The sequence below is a fragment of the Lissotriton helveticus genome, chromosome 5_1, assembly GCF_964261635.1.
Source record: "Lissotriton helveticus chromosome 5_1, aLisHel1.1, whole genome shotgun sequence".
In the NCBI taxonomy this organism is placed as follows: domain Eukaryota; kingdom Metazoa; phylum Chordata; class Amphibia; order Caudata; family Salamandridae; genus Lissotriton; species Lissotriton helveticus.
In genome coordinates, this window is record NC_136065.1 from 1,946,173,840 (window position 1) to 1,946,192,663 (window position 18,824).

The 18,824-nt window shown below is 48.8% G+C and overlaps 1 protein-coding gene across 1 annotated transcript in view; it reads right to left on the minus strand.

Moving 5' to 3' along the window:
* Positions 1-18,824, minus strand: part of NPEPPS (aminopeptidase puromycin sensitive) — a 1,244,137-nt gene that overhangs the window by 767,681 nt on the left and 457,632 nt on the right. Inside the window, exons 7-8 of the mRNA XM_078645599.1 lie at positions 10,278-10,374; positions 10,154-10,187 (exon numbers count right to left, since the gene is read on the minus strand). Coding sequence (XP_078501725.1) covers positions 10,154-10,187; positions 10,278-10,374 — 131 coding nt within the window. The remainder of the gene's footprint in view (positions 1-10,153; positions 10,188-10,277; positions 10,375-18,824) is intronic.

Here is an 18,824-nt window from a genome sequence, read left to right on the forward strand (position 1 = left end):
CACTGACCCCCAGTCAGACAAACTGGTGCACCCATGAGGTGGACACTGGTGACAGTCTGCCTGTCAAGAGTAAAATCTACAGGCAACCTGACCACGTCAGGGACTGCATAAAGAAAGAAGTCCAAAAGACGTTGGAATTGGGAGTCATTGAACCCTCAGAGAGCCCTTGGGCTAGTCCTGTAGTTCTAGTGCCTAAACCTCACACCCAGGATGGTAAGAGAGATGAGGTTTTGTGTAGACTACACGGGTCTCAATGCTGTCACTAAGACAGATGCCCATCCAATAGCTAGGGCAGATGAACGGATAGACAAGTTGGCTTCTGCAACTTTCTTAAGTACAATTGACCTAACAGCTGGTTATTGGCAGATCAGGTTAGCTGAGGATGCCAAGGCCAAAACAGCATTTTCTACCCCAGGAGGTCATTACCAATTTGTGGTGATGCCCTTTAGTTTGAAAAATGCACCTGCCACTTTTCAAAGGTTGGTGAACCAAGTTCTCACTGGGTTGGATGACTTCTGTGCAGCATATCTAGATGATATTGCTGTCTTTAGCTCTACCTGGGAGGATCACCTGATCCACCTGAGGAAAGTTTTGGAGGCCCTGCAAAAGGCAGGCCTCACTATCAAGGCTACTAAGTGCCAGATAGGGCAGAGTCAGGTTGTGTACCTGGGCCACCTTGTGGGTGGAGGCCAGGTTCAACCATTGGAGAGCAAGATACAGGCCATAAAGGACTGGGCTCCTCCAACCATCCAGACACAGGTCAGAGCTTTCTTGGGCCTGTCTGGTTACTATAGAAAGTTTGTAAAAAATTATGGGTCCATTGTGACACCACTTAATGACTTGACAAGCAAGAAAATGCCAAAGAAAGTTCAGTGGACAGTTAGCTGTCAGAAGGCATTTGATGACCTAAAGCAGGCCATGTGTACTGCACCTATTCTCAAGAGTCCGGACAACTCCAAAACCTTCATTGTCCAAACAGATGCATCTGAGTTGGGTGTAGGAGCTGTTCTTTCTCAACTGAATATTGAGGTCATGACCAGCCCATTGCTTTTATAAGCAGAAGGCTGACCCCTAGAGAGAAACGTTGGTCAGCTATTGAGAGGGAGGCCTTTGCTGTGGTTTGGGCCCTGAAGAAGTTGAGGCCATACTTGTTTGGAACTCACTTCAAGATTCAGACCGACAATAAGCCCCTCTTATGGCTAAATCAGATGAAGGGTGAAAACCCCAAACTTCTTAGGTGGTCCATTTCCCTACAGGGGATGGACTTTACAGTGGAGCACAGACCAGGGACTGACCATGGCAATGCAGATGGTCTCTCCAGGTATTTCCACTTAGAACAGGAAGACTCACCTGGTCAAGGTTAGTTTAATGTCCCTAAGTTGGGGGGGGGGGTTATGTAGGAGAGTGGGGTCTGCAATCCTATGGTCACCCCAGATTTTTGCTTTTTGCTTCACTGGTTTACGACTTTCCCTGGCTGTGGGCCTGCTAATCAGACCCACAGCCTAGCTGTTCTCTCTCTAAATTGACGAGCATGTACTTTTGGTGCATTTACCAATTGGTACTGGGCCACCTTATCAGTCCCTGTACACAGGGCATAGGTGTACCCAGGGCCTACCAGGGGCTGAAGCATGTATTATGCCACGCCTGGCTGGCCATCTAAATCAGACACAACTGGCTGCACGACAGCTGGGGTAAGGTGGTGTAAACACCCTTTGTTGTAGATATAGTATACCTATATCTAACCCTAAAATGGACACATATATTCCTATCAGTCACTCCTATGGAAGGCCTTATCAATCCTGAAGGCAGAGTGCTTGGAATTATGTGAGATGGTGCTCTGGCACGAGCTGAGCCCGTTTGCAGCTTGCGGAACCAAGTCCTAATAGCTGTTCCATGGTAACGCTATACCATATACTCTTGAGTGCATTATCAACCTCGCGGTTAAATGCTAACTCTGGTATAACATTATCAAAACATGTCGAGTAAGGTGTCATACGAATTGGAATACTACCCCCTCGCCAATTCTGGTGGCGGGGGTAGCATTCCACCCTTCTAGAGGGACAAGACATGTATGTAACTGTGAACCCCAGTTAAAGTTAACTCGAGCCTCAGCATCACAAAATGGATGCTGCCACCACAGACACAAGTCTGACCTCCTGCTGCTGGGAGTCCTTCCAGTGAGGATGGCCTGGACAAAGGGTTTCTTGCCTTGGGAGGTGCTAGTACCACCCCAGACAGGATTTTGTGTATTGAGGTAGGGAGGCCTGAAAGGAATGAGACATGCCTGGGGCACACAAGGTGCCCTGTGCATACACCGGTTCAAACCATTTGCTGGGGCATCCCAGCCCCAGCTCTGGCGGGAAACCGGACAAAGGATAGGGGGTGTAACCACCCCCCCTTCCTGGTCCCACCCAGGGGAGGGACCTAGTCAGTAGTACAGCCCCCTTTAGGAGAATAAAGGTAGGAGCTGGTCCCATTCCAAATTAGATTATCCTGAACTATTCAACAAGAAGAAACTCTGGCCTTCGACGTTCTGCTCCACAGAAGACTGAAGAATCTCCCTTGTGGACAAGGAGTGTCCACCCTGCAACTGCAGGCACCATCAAGCGTCCAGCGGCTTCACTTTGTCGTCGTCCCTCGAGGATCCAGACTTCAGAGCCCGACGAGACCCGGATTCCCAGACCTCTCCGACCTCTACCTGCATCTACAGCAAAGCTGAGACCCGTGGGTGCGACGAGACACGTGGGACCGGCCATCTTGAACGAACCTGCACTTCGCTTCCAGCACGACTCCCGAGGTAAACTCGACCAAGTGCTTTGGGGACTGAGAAGCCCCAACCCCGAGCAGCCCCTGCACCGAAGATCAGCCCTCCAGCATCCACGAGATCTGCGTGGGGCCCTTCTGCTTGTTTGCTGCTCGACACGTTGTCTGGTCACTTGCCGGCTGGCTAGTGGCCTCCTAGACGACGAACCTTTGAATCTTTGCTGCTGGTCTGGTTGCTCCAGACTGGCCCTTGCTCCCTTTCAAAAGAGGGGCACCCCGGACTCTCCTAGTCCGCACCAGACGTCTTTTCCCTTCACCGCGTGGGTTGCCTTTGCCAAGGCCTGTTGACTCCAATTCCGGATCCGACACCGCCGACAGCGAGAGCCTGCGTGGGACAGCTCGTGCCTCCATCCTGGTCGTCGAAGACACCTCCTGGTCCACGTGGCTGCAGAGTCAAACGTCCACTCTTCACCTGATCGCGACGACAGCAACTGGTTCCTTCCTGGTTTCACACCGGTCACTGGCTAGTGACTTTGAACACTGTCCCCTCTGCTTTCAGGTCCTCTTCTTCACCGATCCACCCTTGGATCGCACCGGACATCTTCCTCCTGGTCGCCTGCAGCATCTTTTCTTTCAGGCTCCATTGACTTCAACGCGAGAACCCGACACACTTTGGCACCTATGCACCCGCAGCCCGTGGGTGAGGTAACGAGAGCATTTCGGTGCTCAAGGGTAGTCTAACTGTCCTAGTGTCCCATTCCACAGTCGTTTTTGTCCTAACTAGTCAGGATTGTCCGTACTTACCTTTTACTTGAACTGTACTGTCCATAGACGTTGTTACGCATCTCGCGTGTGAGTTCACACTCTGCACACGCGTTCCGTGGGCCTCCTATTACTTACCTGAAGTTAGTGTAGCGTGGTCCCATCGATCCTACAGCCTCTGGACAGCTCCATTCCTTTTATCGACTTTCACATTCCACTTACTTAGTATATGGTTTGTCGTGCCCCTAGGGCACCATTGTAATTTTGTGCAACTTGTCGTATTTTTCGTAAGAGATTGTCATGTGCTTAGCCCTCTGACCTCAAAGAGTTCAGAGGTGTTGTTATTAATAAATATACTGTTTATTTTCATAACAACCTGTGTGGTGTCCTTTCATCTGGTATTCAAGGGGTTATATTGTGGTAAAACAGCTGGCTTCACATGCCAAAAGAGTTTAGCCTAAGACTGCTTTGTCCATGCTACCATTAGGATAGCTGGTCTATAAGGTTGACTTACAACCAATCACCATAAGGGTTGTTTGGACTGATACAAGGTGATCACTAGAACTAGTGAGCATCATATATCAGGCCAACTTCTCACACCTCCCACTCCGGCGTCCAGCGCATCCCCCGGATAGTTGGGTCCCTATGGATCCAAGCTGCCAATGGCTCCAGGGCTAGAGCAAACAGGAGGTGGGACAAAGGACATCCCTGCCGGGTCCCTCAACTCAATTCAAAGGTAGCTGATTTTTTATTATTGACTACTACTTGGGCAAGAGGCCGAGAATATAATAATTGCACCCAATGGATATACTCCGGACCGAACCCCATCTTCTCTAGCACCGCCCAGAGAAACGGCCATTCAATGGTGTCGAATGCCATAGTGGCATCGCGAGAGACTATACTAGCTGGTTCAAGGATGGAGGCTGCTATACCCAGGACACCGAGCACAGAAGATTAAGTGCCGTATTCCGATGCAGAATAAAGCCCGATTGGTCCGGATGGACCAGTGCCTCAATCACCATAATAAGTTGGTTGGCCAGTAGCTTAGCCAGGACTGCGTTGAGGAGGGAGAGCGGTCGGTACGAACCACAGTCCTCTTTGGGCTTCCCTTCCTTGTGAATGGTGATTATGGTTTCCGTCTTTCGGTCTTTAGGTAGGCACCCACTGTCTCTGGCATCCTGAAACATTATCTTGCGATAAGGGGCCAATCTGTCTGGTTTGAGTTTATAGAGCTCAATCGGAAACCCATTAGGGCCATTAGCTTTACAGGGTTTGAGGGATCTAATGGCCGTCGCCACTTCATCAGTGGAGATGGCACTATCGAAGAATTTGCTGTCAGTGACCGACAGCTTGGGCAATGTTATGTCAGTCAGCATCTGGCGAGAGTCCTCCACCGAGTAAGAGGTTACCGAGGTGTAGACAACGCCAAAATGGGCCGCAAATCTGGCCACAATTTCTTGGGGAGCTGTAAGGGTCTCACCCCCCATCCCATTAAGCGCTGGTACCAGTCTGTTGGCCCATTCCTTGTGCAACCAAGCAAGCAGTTTCCCTGCCTCGTCTCCCACCTCGTACAGCCGCCCCTGTGTCGCCCTCCCCAGAGCTCTTGCTTGGTCAGGAGCTAAACCTCTAAACTCCTGCTGCTTCAGAGCGAGATGGTGAGGGTAATCGGTCATGGTGCCCGAAGTCAGGTCCGCCAGGTGACTAATCTACGCCTCAATGGCCTCCATTTATCTACGACGTTCTTTCTTCGTCCCCGAAATCAAAGAAAGGGCCTGGCCCCGTATCACAGTTTTGAAGGCTTCCCACAGGGTCTGCAGGGATTCCACAGACTCTTCATTTTCAGCAAAGTAGTTACCAATTGCCACGAAGAGTTCCTTGCGAATTTTAGGATTTCCGAAATACCACGGGTTTATGGGGGCCACCCGTCCCACCTGTCTATAGCAGGGGACCGTATGCAGCCAAACCGGTGAATGGTCAGACATGCCTCTTGCCAGATGCTTTACTTCCTGAATGTAAGCAATTTGGGACGCGGGGGCAAGGAAGTAGTCTATGAGCGATAGGCTCCCATGTGCACATGAGTGGAAGGAGTGTTGCACTGTGTTCCAGTGATAGAATCGCCAACTATCTACCAATCCTATAGTATCAAGGAAATCGATGAGGCAGCAGGACGCAGAACCTACCACCTGGGGAGGGTGGCGGTCCAGCATTCCCAAGACTACGGAGTTCAGATCTCCTCCTAGCATTAACAAACCCTCCGGGATGGTCAACAAAAGCGCCCCCAGATCGCTAAAGGTAGTGGCCTGTAGTCCCGGTGGCACATAGACCGACAACAACGTAATGGACTGACCCTCCCATACTCCTGAGACCCCAGCGTATCGTCCTTGCTCATCTATCCAGGTTTTATTAACCACAAGGGGAAATGATTTCTTCACCATGACACCCACCCCTCGCATACTAGAGGTAAATCCTGCATGAGTCAGTAATACGTAACCTCCCCGATGTAAAGCCTTGCAAGCATTTCCAATAATGAGTGTTTACTGAAGCATAAAATCAGGGGCATGTCGCTTGAGGTATTGGGGGACCACACTGCGCTTTATCTGTTCTCCCAACCCATCGACATTGCAACTCAACAGTTTAATCCCACCGTTCCCACTTGCAGCAAGACCAGTTGCGAATACTCCTCACCTCCCTTAGGGAGAGTGCAATGTGTGTGTTCACATCCCCCACCAGATTCACAATAGACGTTGCTGATATAATGAAACCAATGAAAACATAACCAAACACCCCAACCCAACGACCCCCCACCCCGCTGCCCTGCACTCTGGGCCTATAACTGCCCATCAAAAAACTTGCAGCGTGCCGGTCGCCCTAGAAAAGATTCAAAAAAGAAGAAAGGGGAAAATAGTGTGCTCCGTGTCCCCACCCCTATACATGTCGAATAAAGCGCCCCTAAAAGACAAATAACTCAAGGCCATACGTTTCCCCAAGCCCCAGCAAGCAAAAAACAATACCCCCATTCCCCCCCAGGTCCACTCCACAACTCGGTCCCACCACTCAGTTCAAAAGGCTGCAGTCCCCAAGTCTCTTATCTCAGGCAGGTCGGTTGTCCGCATTCTCCCCAGCACCGCGATCCCTCAGGCTCTTCATTCCACGGTATTCGATCCATTCAGCCACTGCTTCAGGTTGGTCAAAGAACCACGCTCTCCCCTCTGCCTCAACACTGAGGCGCGCCGGGAACACCATTGAGTATTTCAGGGCCCTCTCTCTAAGGTCGCGCTTAACTGAAAGGAATGACCATGTTTGCCTCTGCACTCTGTGTGAAGTCCGGAAAGAAGGAAATGTCAGCATTTTCGTAACGAAGTGGAGCCCCTGCTCTAGAGTTCTGGAGAATAACAGCTCTGTCACGAAAATTCAAGACCTGAGCCAGCATGAACCGCGGGGAAGCGCACGGCTTGGGACAGCCGCCCGGGACCCTGTGAGCTGGTTCGATAAAGAACTTACTGAGGCCTTTGGGTTGCAACTGTTTAAGAATAAGGTCTTCAACAAACAGGTCAGGGGATTGCCCCTCCGATTGCTCCGGAACACCCAAAATGCGGAGATTATTGCCACGAAGATGGCCTTCGTAGTCATCCAACTTAAGGTCCAAGAGCTTGCGAGAGTCCTGGAGCTCGCGGACCTCCCTCTGCAATTGCGTGACATCTCCAACAAGACTAGAGGTCGTTATTTCCACCTGTTTGACTTTTTCATTGAGCTTCCCCAGATCGGCTCTAATAAGGTTGATATCAATTGCCATAATATCCATCTTGTGCTCTAACTAGGTTTTTACTCCAGTAATAGCCTCCATAACGTCCTTAAGTGAAAGTTCCTGTTCCTCTTCCCCCAGGCTCCCCTGAGTGGCATCTCTGGACAGCCAGCTCTGCTGCGCATCCCCGGAAATCGTATAACGGTCCAATTTGTTGGTCTGAACTGGTTTAGTACCACAGGACCCGGAGCCTTTAGAGCGCTCCATTGTAGTGTCACAACCGGTCGGGGGTACTCAGGGCAGGCAGAAACACCGATTTCCACAGTGCACCACAGCGGAGTCCACCAGCCAGGACACCAGTTGCGATGCTCAAGCACTAGACAACCCCACATCAGTACTGGCTCAAACCAGGGAGAAGGGTTCCACAAATAAATTCGCAGCGGCAACAACTGGGACCGATCGTCCAGGTATACAGTAGCTTCAAGGGAGCTATGTGTCAATATGCCCAGCAGCAAGCTCCTCTGGGACCCTCTGGGAGAGACTTCACTGCTCTCCCGGATTTGTGAAGTCTTGGAACTAGGGTGAGGCACAGAGGGTCACCAATCTCCTCTCGACTCCCCCTGGACCTCTGGGGGGGAGACACCAACAGCCACCGGTGAGCCAGGGATAGGGACCGCACAGCCGCAGCCGACCCGGGAGTGAGAAAGCAGTCAGCACTGATGAGGCAGCCGGGGAATGACTGCTATTGCCAGTAGCGCGCCGCCATTAGGAAACTCACGGTGGTCGCGCTGTATGCCTGTACCAAAGTATGCACCCCTTCGCCTCACCAGCTCCATAGCGCAGGTCTATAGTCACCGCCGCTGGTCACATCTGCTTACTCGCCGCTCCGCTTGATGAGGGGGAGATTGCAGCAGCACCTTAAGGGTGCGGCGCCACCGTGCGATATCCACAGACCAGCCGGACCCCTCCTAAGGCGCCGCCAGCCACTGTGGGTTCCGGCGTGCAGCCATCTGACAGGCCGCAACCATCCGGGGGCGTTAGTTCTGTCCGTCCTTGCAGCAGGACGAACTGGAGTGGGTGGGCCGGGAACAGCTGCCTTTACGACACGCGGGGCCGTCGTTGAAAGGTGTGGATCTTCAACCACGATAGATGCGGGGCGGGGACATTCAAGAGAGCTTTACACTTCGCGGCCATCTTTAATCCGCGCATGTGAACTAGTAGTTAGCCGCCCTGGCAAACATGCCAAACATCGCATTCAAGAAATGCGAAGGATCTGTACCTGGAGCCGGAAAGGCTGGGTACGGATCCAGTACCACCTGTTCAGGGACAGCTTGAGGAGGCTGTAATTCTGGCTCCGGTTGCGGCGCCGATTACACTGGAGCTGGAGTGGTCAGAGGTGAAGGCGTCGCTTCCCTGGGCATCAGAGAACCTTTTGGAACTGGAGAGTGTGCCGGAGTCACCTGAGGAGAAGGGGAGGGTGATACTTCATCTTTTCTGTGATGCCGAAGTACCGGGGACCCCGACTTCGGAGATTGATCCTTCGACTAGCGACGCCTGGAACCATGATGCTGTATCTTCTTGTGCTTCCTCGAGGACATCGAGGTGTGCAGAGTCGGTAACTGACTTCGATCTTGTCCTACTTCAACCCGTCTTCTGCTTTTTCGCCCTGGCCATGATCAACTTGGCCTCCCTCTCTTTGAGGGCCTTAGGATTCATGCGTCAGCATGAGGAACACCCCTCAAAGCCCTGGGCCAATGAAAGGCACCAAAGATAATCATCATGGGGGTCAGTGATAGACATATGACCCCATTCACTACAAGGCTTGAAACCAGATTTCTTCTGAACAGCCATTGCACTGATACAATATCAGGAGAACCTGTAACAATGAAACTCTCAGAAATGGAGAGCCCTGGAAAACAGTTACGCGTCAATGGCGAGGAAAAAAGGGAACTGACGTCAGCACACCAACGAGGTCTTCTTATGGCTTTGATGAAGTCATGCTGAGTCGCATGTGAAGTCGTTCCATTGTGACGTCCTCGTCGATGTGGGAGAGCTATGGAGAAAAGTTTCCGTGGAATGCTGCGCAAGGGGTAATTCAAAAGGGGAGTAATCCACAGGCAGATATATCCATCAGAAAGTTTGAGTTGGAAAAGGCAGTAGTGTGCTTCCACAAAACATACTTTTGTGCTGCTTTGCAGCAGCAAGGGATACCGTCAATGGGCTTCAGTCTGCCCACAAATCATGCCTAGAAGTGTAGATGGGTCAGAGGTCAATTTGCTAGACAAGGATGGGTAAAATTACTCCACAACTGTGCAGGACCACAAATTATGCTTCTGGAACAGACACATTGAGCCAAGGTTTTTGAAGACTGGATCCGGCTTGCTTACAGTTTAATTCTCAAAGTTACAATCAAAATATAAAGCTCCAATGGGATGATATCTCAGTAAGTCTTCTGTGTTAGGGCAGTACAATCAGGGGATTCTGACATTAGTTAAGACCGCACTGAAGCATCTAGTTATAGATAATTACTTTGATTTAAAATTTAAGTGTTTTGGCTTTGTATCAGAGTAAGACTAAAACATTAACTTCCGGGTTTGGAATGCAAGTAGAAAACATGTGTTCCAGAGGTTCAAAGTTTTAATGGAAGTCAAAACAGAGCTTGATTTATGAAGTGGTCAAGAGGATCTTTGAGAACTGCTTTCATGTTGGAGAAAAGCAGCCCAATACAATGTAGACGTTTGAAAGAAAGATAAGATGTTCTACTGTAAACCAGTTCATACTTAACACATAAAATGTGATATGATGCATGCAATGACAAATGTAATGAAAACAATCTGATCATCTTTGAATCTGTAAAATTAAAAGGAGGCATTGCAAGCAACCTACCTGTATGTTACGAGGCCCCAGTTCTCCATGGCTCCTTGTAAAATAAAATATAAATTTTGTTAAGGAAACAAACATTAAAACAGATTTTCAAACATTACAAATTCAAAAAACAAAATTACTTTACCAGCTGCAAAGTCTGCAATTGCAATCAGATCAATCTTAGGTAGTGGGTATGGAACGTTGAAATAGTCCTTATAGAAAGGCAATGTTTTGGCTGCAACCTGAGAAATAAAGACAGAAGAACAGTTATAGTATTCTGTATAGTAGGCAGGTATTATAGAATAGGAATCACATTCTAGACTTCCCAGTTTACACCACTTTCATATACACAAGAAGTGGGGAAAGACCATCAGTTGAAATTACTGATAAACGTCTGCAAGCCAAACCAGAGGCACATTATAGTAGCAGTGTCACAGTGGATCTAAGCTCTAGTTAAACTAATACCAATAAAGCACGAACAAGTACTGTCTGTATCATTAGTGAAGCAGGAAGGTAATACAAAGGAGAGATAGAATGGCTGATGCAGGTTTTGGTACAAGACGGGACACCACTTAAGACCCTTTTGCTACTAGGAGAAATTATGCAATTTATCTTGAAATAGGTGTTTTCTCCAAAGTCCAGCAGCACTGCTTGGATAGATATAGATCTATATCTATACATACACATTACCTACTGGTAGTCGCCAGTAGGTAGTTCTAGTTAGGACAACGTTTCCATTACAAAGGCCATTTTCAGGTGTCTATATCTTTGGCGCCGCTTGAAGAATATCCATTCAATTTTTCAAATTAATTTATCTGGCACTTCATACGTGGTTTAGAAAGTTTCAGGGTGGTTAGTCAAGTGGGGGCCGAGAAAAAAGGGTGTTCACAAAACACATTTTCTCTATGTTAATTCACATAGGACCTTTGAACAAGGCTACAGCCCGAACCGCTGGACGGAATTACACTAAATATCGTCAGGAAGCTAGATGTTGGTATGCAGGTCGTGCTTTTTGTGATTTAGTGCAAATCCATTAACTGGAAAATCAATTTGTATATCTCGGAACACGAATTACTTGCTGAGCTACCTGTGGGTAATCCGCTGATTCACGCGGACTAGCAAACTCATTATTGGTAGGCCACATCTTCACAGAAAAGTTGCAGCCCCCATTTTGTTTGTCAGGGAAACTGTCCCTGGGAAAAATGTGCTTGCAAATTGAATCAAGGGGTCAGGTGAGAGGTTTCCGAATGTCTTGAACATGTTATAGAAGATGTCTGAGCATTTATACTGAGGTCAGATATGTGAAAAAACAATTTTCTGGCCACTCGTGAAATTCGCGAAAACCATAGAGTCTCAGTGCATTCCCCGGTTTAAATCCTGGAATCTAGAAAAAAAAAAAAAACACCGCTGCTGGTTATATTAAAGTGCTTACTAAAAAACAGAAATTTACTGGAAAAAAACAAATGTTACAGGGACGTTATAGTTAAGTTCTCACTATTGCTCGAACAGCCAGGTCTTGAAGGTTAAAATGGATTGGCTACAGGATGGTCTGGTTTCTTATTAATTATGATTTGTGGTTCCTGAATCGTGACTGAGGTCATTCACTGTTTTTGACTTCCATTTGCACTCTGATGGCTCCATCCTATGCAAATATCTTCATGGGCAAACTAGAGAACAGTATACTTGCTACTTCTAGCATCAAACCACTGGTATGGCTACGATACATTGATGACATATTTATAATATGGAATGCAGGAAGTAGAACATTGGAACAATTTACAGCTAATATCAACAATATCCATCCTACCATCAAATTTACCAGCACCAATACCAAACAGAAGCATCATCTCCCTTTTCTGGATGTGCTAGTCACCATTCATGAACACAAAATTACAACTGATCTGTACCACAAGCCTACAGATGCTCATTTGTATCTAAACTGGACTTCATGTCACCCTCATCACACTAAACTGAGCATCATCTACAGCCAAGCACTCAGAATAAGACGCATCTGCAGCAATGAGGAAACCTGTAAAGACCATCTACAGGAGCTTGCTACATTATTTAGAAGGCGAGGCTATCCTCTGCATATCATACAGCAACAAATTGACAAATCTTTGCAGTTACCCAGAGAAGCACTTATTTGGAATACCAACGCCAGAAACAAAAGTGACAGAACTCCATTTGTAGTTGACTATCATCCATCAGCTCCCAACTACAGAAATATAATGCAAAAAACATTTCCCTTACTGTCCACTTGTGAAAAATTGCAAAAGGTTTTTCCAAAACCGCCAGTCATTGCTTACCGCAGAGCTCCAAATTTACGATCTCTTAATGTGAGAGCTGAACTCAAGCAAGCTGTAACAGATGCAGGGGTTCCTTGCTGTGACTCTAAAAGGTGCATCACGTGTGAATACCTTTTACAAACATCATCAGTTACTAGTTATGTAACCAGAAGGACCTATGCAATAAGTCAGCATCTTACATGTCGCTCAACAAGCATTACTTATGTGATATATATTTTTGTTCTTTGGTGAATCTATCTGTTTGAGTCACTTCTTTCTTGGATATTTTATTTCTTTGTGACTCATTGTATCCTTTGGGATCCAGATTTTTGCCCTGGCTGGCTGTTTTATATATATATATATATGAACAATTGTTACTTACCTGTAAACAGGTGGTTCTCCAGTATTGGTGTCTTTCATAGATTCACATGCTTGAATATTCCCCGTCGTCGGAGTGGGAGTCCCACGGTAAATAAAATAGCAATAAAATGCTAAATATATATATATATATATATAAAAACATACATATATATATATACATATATATATATATATATATATATATATATATATATATATATATATATATATATATAATAAAATCATAAGAAAACACCTGAAATATGTATTAGAAAAGGCATAAACTGCCTACCCAAAATTCTACATAGGAATGCATGGGGAAGGAAAAGACCATATGCAGCCTATCCTTGCTATTATGTTAGTCCAAACTGCGGCCAATCAGGCGACAGCAGCCCTCTAGAACCTTCTCCTCAGAGCTCAGCACCTCAGATTTTCGTAGCACAAGAGTGACCAAAGAGTCTATGAGGAGAAGAGAGCCTCTGAGGGGAGGAGGGAGGGTCGCATGTGAATCTATGAAAGACACCAATACTGGAGAACCACCTGTTGACAGGTAAGTAACAATTGTTCTTCTCCAGTATTGGGGTGTCTTTCATAGATTAACATGCTTGAATATAGAATAGATAGCAGTCCGTACCACGGAAAGTTTCCATAATCACAATGCATAACAAAAGACTGAAAATGTATGTGTATGAGGCACATATACATATCTATATATATATAACAGTCAATAAGCATTTGGAAACTGATAGGAGGAGGGTAGAACAGAGGCTCACCTTATTGAAAAAGATTACGAAGCACAGCTTGTCCTACTGCGGTATCACCTTCATTCATGGCACCCAGACAGTAGTGTTTCGTGAACGTGTGCCTGCTGGACCACGTGGCTGCTCTGCAGATCTGATGCAGCGGGACACCGGCAAATAGTGCAGTAGAGGACGCCATGGATCTTGTAGAATGGGCCCTCACCGAAGTTTGCAACGGTTTACCTGCCTGTTGATGGCAGAAAGCAATAGCCGAAGACACCCAGCGGGCTATCGTAGGTGTAGTAACAGGACGTCCCTTGAGAAAACGCCCATAAGCTACGAAAAGCTGGTCAGATTTGCGGAACTGGGCCGTTCTGCTGATGTAGAACTTCAAGCACCGCTTAATGTCCAAGGAGTGCAAGCGTTGTTCCGCAGGACTGCGGGTTGGCAAAGAAAGACTTCAGAATAACAGGTTCGTTAATGTGGAAATCTGAAGGTACTTTCGGAAGAAAGGTAGGGTTAAATCGTAACAACACACAATCCGATTGAAACTGTAGAAATGGTGGTTTGATGGTAAATGCATGAATGTCACTTACTCGACGCGACAACGTCAAGGCAAGAAGAGCCACCTTCCAGGTGACGTACTTGAGGTCAGCTCTATGTATTGGTTCAAACGGTGCAGTCATTAATTGTGCCAAAACAATGTTAAGGCGCCACGCAGGAGGAGGGCGCCGAATTGGTGGAAATTTACGAAATAGTCCCTTGAAAAATTGGCGTATGATCCTAGATGAACAGAGAGAGGTGGAGCCATCGTGGCGAAAACGTGAAATCGCTGCCAGAAAAACTCTTAAAGTCGCATGAGACAATTCTGACTGAGCCAATTGGTAGAAGAAAGGGAGGAGCTGAGCAGGCGTCGCACACAAGGGATGGGCACCCGCAGCAGCACACCAATGGCAGAAACGCTTCCATTTCAACTTGTAAGTTTTTATAGTTGACGGAGCTCTGGCTTGAGCAAGGATGTCTCGACATTCTTGAGGTATGGTCAGATGTGCAAATTCACAGTGTTCAGGTTCCAGGCTGATAAGCTCAGAGAAGAGGGGTCCGGATGGTAAACTAGACCCCTGTCCATGGAAAGAAGATCCATCCGAGGATGTAGAAGGATGGGTTCGCACTGAGATAGAAGGAGCAACTCCGAAAACCACGCTTGTCGTGGCCACCGGGGAGCAATGAGAAGGATGTGGCAGGGTTCTCTCCGTATCTCCCAAAGAACCCGAGGCACTAGAGGGATTGGAGGAAAGGCGTACGCAAACAGATTTGACCAGTTCATCAAAAGGGCATTGCCCTGTGACCCTTTGTGGGGATGCCAACTTGCGTAGGCTGGGCATTTCCGGTTCTCCGGTGTCGCAAAGAGATCTAATGTTGGGCAACCCCAGCGGCGAAAGATCATGTCGAGAGTTGGTTGATGTAATTCCCACTCGTGGCTTGATGATCGGGATCTGCTCAGGGAATCCGCTAGGAGGTTGGACAACCCTGGGAGATGAATTGTGGTGATCATGATTTGGTGTTTGAGCGACCAGTCCCAAATTGCCTGTACCAGGCGAGACAGCGCCGGAGATTTCGTTCCGCCCTGCTTGTTTATGTAGTGCATGCAGGTTGTGTTGTCCGTTTGTATAAGGACAGACTCTCCGTGCAGCACGGGGTGAAAAGACTTGAGCGCCAGGAAAATGGCCATGAGCTCCAATTTGTTGATGTGCCAGGTTTTCTGATGTACCGACCACTTTCCCTTTATGGACAGGTCCTGAAGGTGCGCACCCCATCCCTCCAGAGAAGCATCTGTTGTGAGCGTGAGATCTGGAGTGTCTGATAGGAACGACATCCCTGCTGCAAGATGCGATGGCTGTGTCCACCATTGGAGCGCTACTCTCATGCGGGTCGTGTTAGTTATCAGATCGTTGAAGGACCCGGTGACTTGACGCCACTGCCTGTCTAATTCCTCTTGAATAGGACGTGTCCGTAGCCTGCAAAGTGGGATGAGTGCGATGCACGATGATGCCATTCCTAGAAATGACTTCAGCAGTCGAACTGAAATGCACTGTTTTGACAGTAGAAGGAACACTAGACGAAGGATCCTTTGTTGACGTTCCAGGGATACAAATGCCTTCGCTAGCGTGGTGTCTAACGTGGCCCCTAGGAAATCCTTGCAAGTGGTAGGGCGTAATTGGGATTTTTCCAGGTTGATAGACAGACCCAAGAAGCGAAACACCCTCTGACACAGGGAGGTACGACGCAGCAGTTGTGAGCGGGATTGCGACTTCAGAAGGCAATCGTCGAGATATGGGAATATCTGGACACCTTGGAGTCGAAGAAAAGCCATGACCGGAGCCAATACTTTGGTAAAGACTCGAGGGGCGGAGCGGAGGCCAAATGGCAGTACTTTGAACTGGAAATGTTGTTGCCCCACCTGGAATCGTAGGAACCTCCGATGACTTGGAAGTATTGGGACATGAAAGTAGGCGTCCCTGAGGTCGATCGTAGCCATGAAATCTCCGAAAGAGCAAACGCAAGAGGTCTGTAAGTGTTAGCATGCGGAACGATTGATTCTTGAGATATTGATTGAGCGCTCTCAAGTCCAAAATTGGTCGCCATTCTCCGTTCTTCTTGACGATCAGGAAAAAACGGGAATAAAATCCTTTCCTCCTTTGAGACTTTGGCACTACCTCTACTGCACCCTTTTGAATCAGAAGTCGAACCTGATGGAAAAGTTCCGTGAGGTGCGGAGGGGGTGGTCAGGAAGGTGGCATCTACGACAACTTCGACGAAGACAACCAACACACTGAACCCTCACCAACCACCCCCGACACCCGGAAACCAGCGATTGATGACTGGACACCCCTCACCACCGAAGACACACTGAAGATAATGAAGTCAATCCACTCAGGGGCCCCCATGGACCCCTGCCCCCACCACATCTTCAACAGAGCCGCCAACACCATCGCACCCATCCTCCGCCAAACCATCAACTGCTCCCTGGCGACCGCCTCATTCCCCGACGACTGGAAACACGCCGAGGTCAACCCCCTCCTAAAGAAACCCTCAGCGGACCCCACCGACCTCAAAAACTACCGACCCATCTCCCTGCTCCCGTTCCCAGCGAAAGTCATCGAGAAAGCCATCAACAGCCAACTCGCCACATTCATTGAAGAACACAACATCCTCGACTCCTCCCATTCCGGCTTCAGAAAAAACCACAGTACGGAAACCGCCCTCCTCGCCGCAACAGACGACATCCGCACCTTACTGGACAAAGGAGAAACAGTAGCCCTCATCCTCCTCGACCTATCAGCGGCGTTCGACACAGTCTCCCACCGCACCCTAATACGCAGACTCTACGATGCAGGAATCCAGGACAAGGCCCTCGACTGGATCTGCTCCTTCCTCTCCAGCAGGACGCAGCGGGTCAGACTCCCCCCTTTCCTCTCGGACCCCACACCTATCACCTGCGGAGTCCCCCAGGGCTCCTCCCTCAGCCCGACGCTCTTCAACATCTACATGGCTCCACTTGCCCCACATCGTCAGAACCTACGGACTCAACATCGTGTCATATGCAGACGACACCCAGCTCATCCTCTCCCTATCCAACGAGCCCAACACCGCCAGACGCAACTTTCGAGAAGGCATCGAAGCCGTCGCCAAATGGATGAAAAACAGCTGCCTACAACTAAACACCAACAAAACAGAAGTACTCATCATGGGCCCAAACCCCGACGCCTGGAGTGACACCTGGTGGCCCACCGCCCTCGGAAACCCTCCAACCCCCACAGACCACGCACGCAACCTGGGAATCATCCTGGACTCCGAGCTCAAAATGGACCGCCAGATCAACTCTGTCTCATCCTCCTGCTTCCACACCCTCCGCCTCCTTCGTAAGACCTTCAAATGGATCCCCCTCGAACACCGAAAGACAGTCACTCACGCCCTGGTCACCAGCAGACTCTACTACGGCAACGCACTCTACGCCGGAATAAACAAAAACCTCATCTGCAAGCTACAGAACATCCAGAACGCCGCCGCAAGACTGGTCCTCAACCTGCCAAAACACTGCCACATCTCCCAGCACCTGCGCACACTCCACTGGCTCCCCGTGGAGGCGAGAATCACCTTTAAGATGCTCACCCACGCACACAAGGCCCTCCACGGCACCGGACCAGCATACCTGAACAGCCGACTCAAATTCCACGCACCCCAAAGGACCCTACGATCAGCCCAGCTTTCCTACGCTGTGGTCCCCCGCACCAGAAAGACCAGATCGGGAGGCCGCTCCTTCTCCTTCCTCGCGGCCAAAGCATGGAACGCCCTTCCGCTCCACCTCAGACAGACAACATCGCTCCCCATCTTCACAAGAAACCTCAAAACATGGCTCTTCGACAGACCCCCTCCTTGATGGAATGGAACCTGCACCCCCCCAACCCCCCCCCCACCCCTAGCGCCTTGAGACCCTTACAGGTGAGTAGTCGCGCTTTAACAAACTCCTGATTGATTGATTGATTTCGGAGGAGGGATTTCGACGAATTCTAAGGCATGGCCGTTCTTTACAATGTCCAGAACCCAACGGTCCGTGGTGATGGAGGACCATTGAGAACCAAACAGAGAGATTCGACCCCCAATTGGTAGGGTCAAAGGCAAGTCATTGTCTCTTATTGGAAGATCCCCTATAGGCGGACTTCCCTCTGTAATTCTTGGTTGGTGGTTGGCGAGACGACTGCTGTCGATTATAGGCTTAACGCTGGGTGTTTTGATTGTAGGGGTGATACTGATTGCTTCCTCCATGAAAATTAGAGTTGGTGCCTCGTCCTCGAGCACCCCGAAAGGGCCGCTTCTTAAATTACAGAGTTCCCAAGGCACGTGCTGTTTCCGTGTCCTTTTTAATGGACTGCAGTGCCTCATCAATGTGTGCCCCAAAAAGTGATTCGCCATCATAAGGCATATAAAGTATTTTTGCTTGAACTTCCTGACGGAAGGAGGTGAAGCGTAACCAGCCTTGTCTTCGTAAGACAGCAGCTCCCGCAAGCTGTCGGAACCCAGTGCAGGCCACATCAACTGAACAATCAATTAGTTCTTCGGATGTTATTTCGCCCTCTTGAAGAAGTTGCAACGCCTCCGTCTTGGAAGCATCCGGAAGCATAGCCACATAAGGTGCCATGTCTGCCCATATCTGGCGGTCGTAACGACCCAAAATGGCCATGGCATTAGCCGCCCTCACCGTGGTGGATGACATCGTCGAGAACTTGCGGCCTATCGCATCAAGGC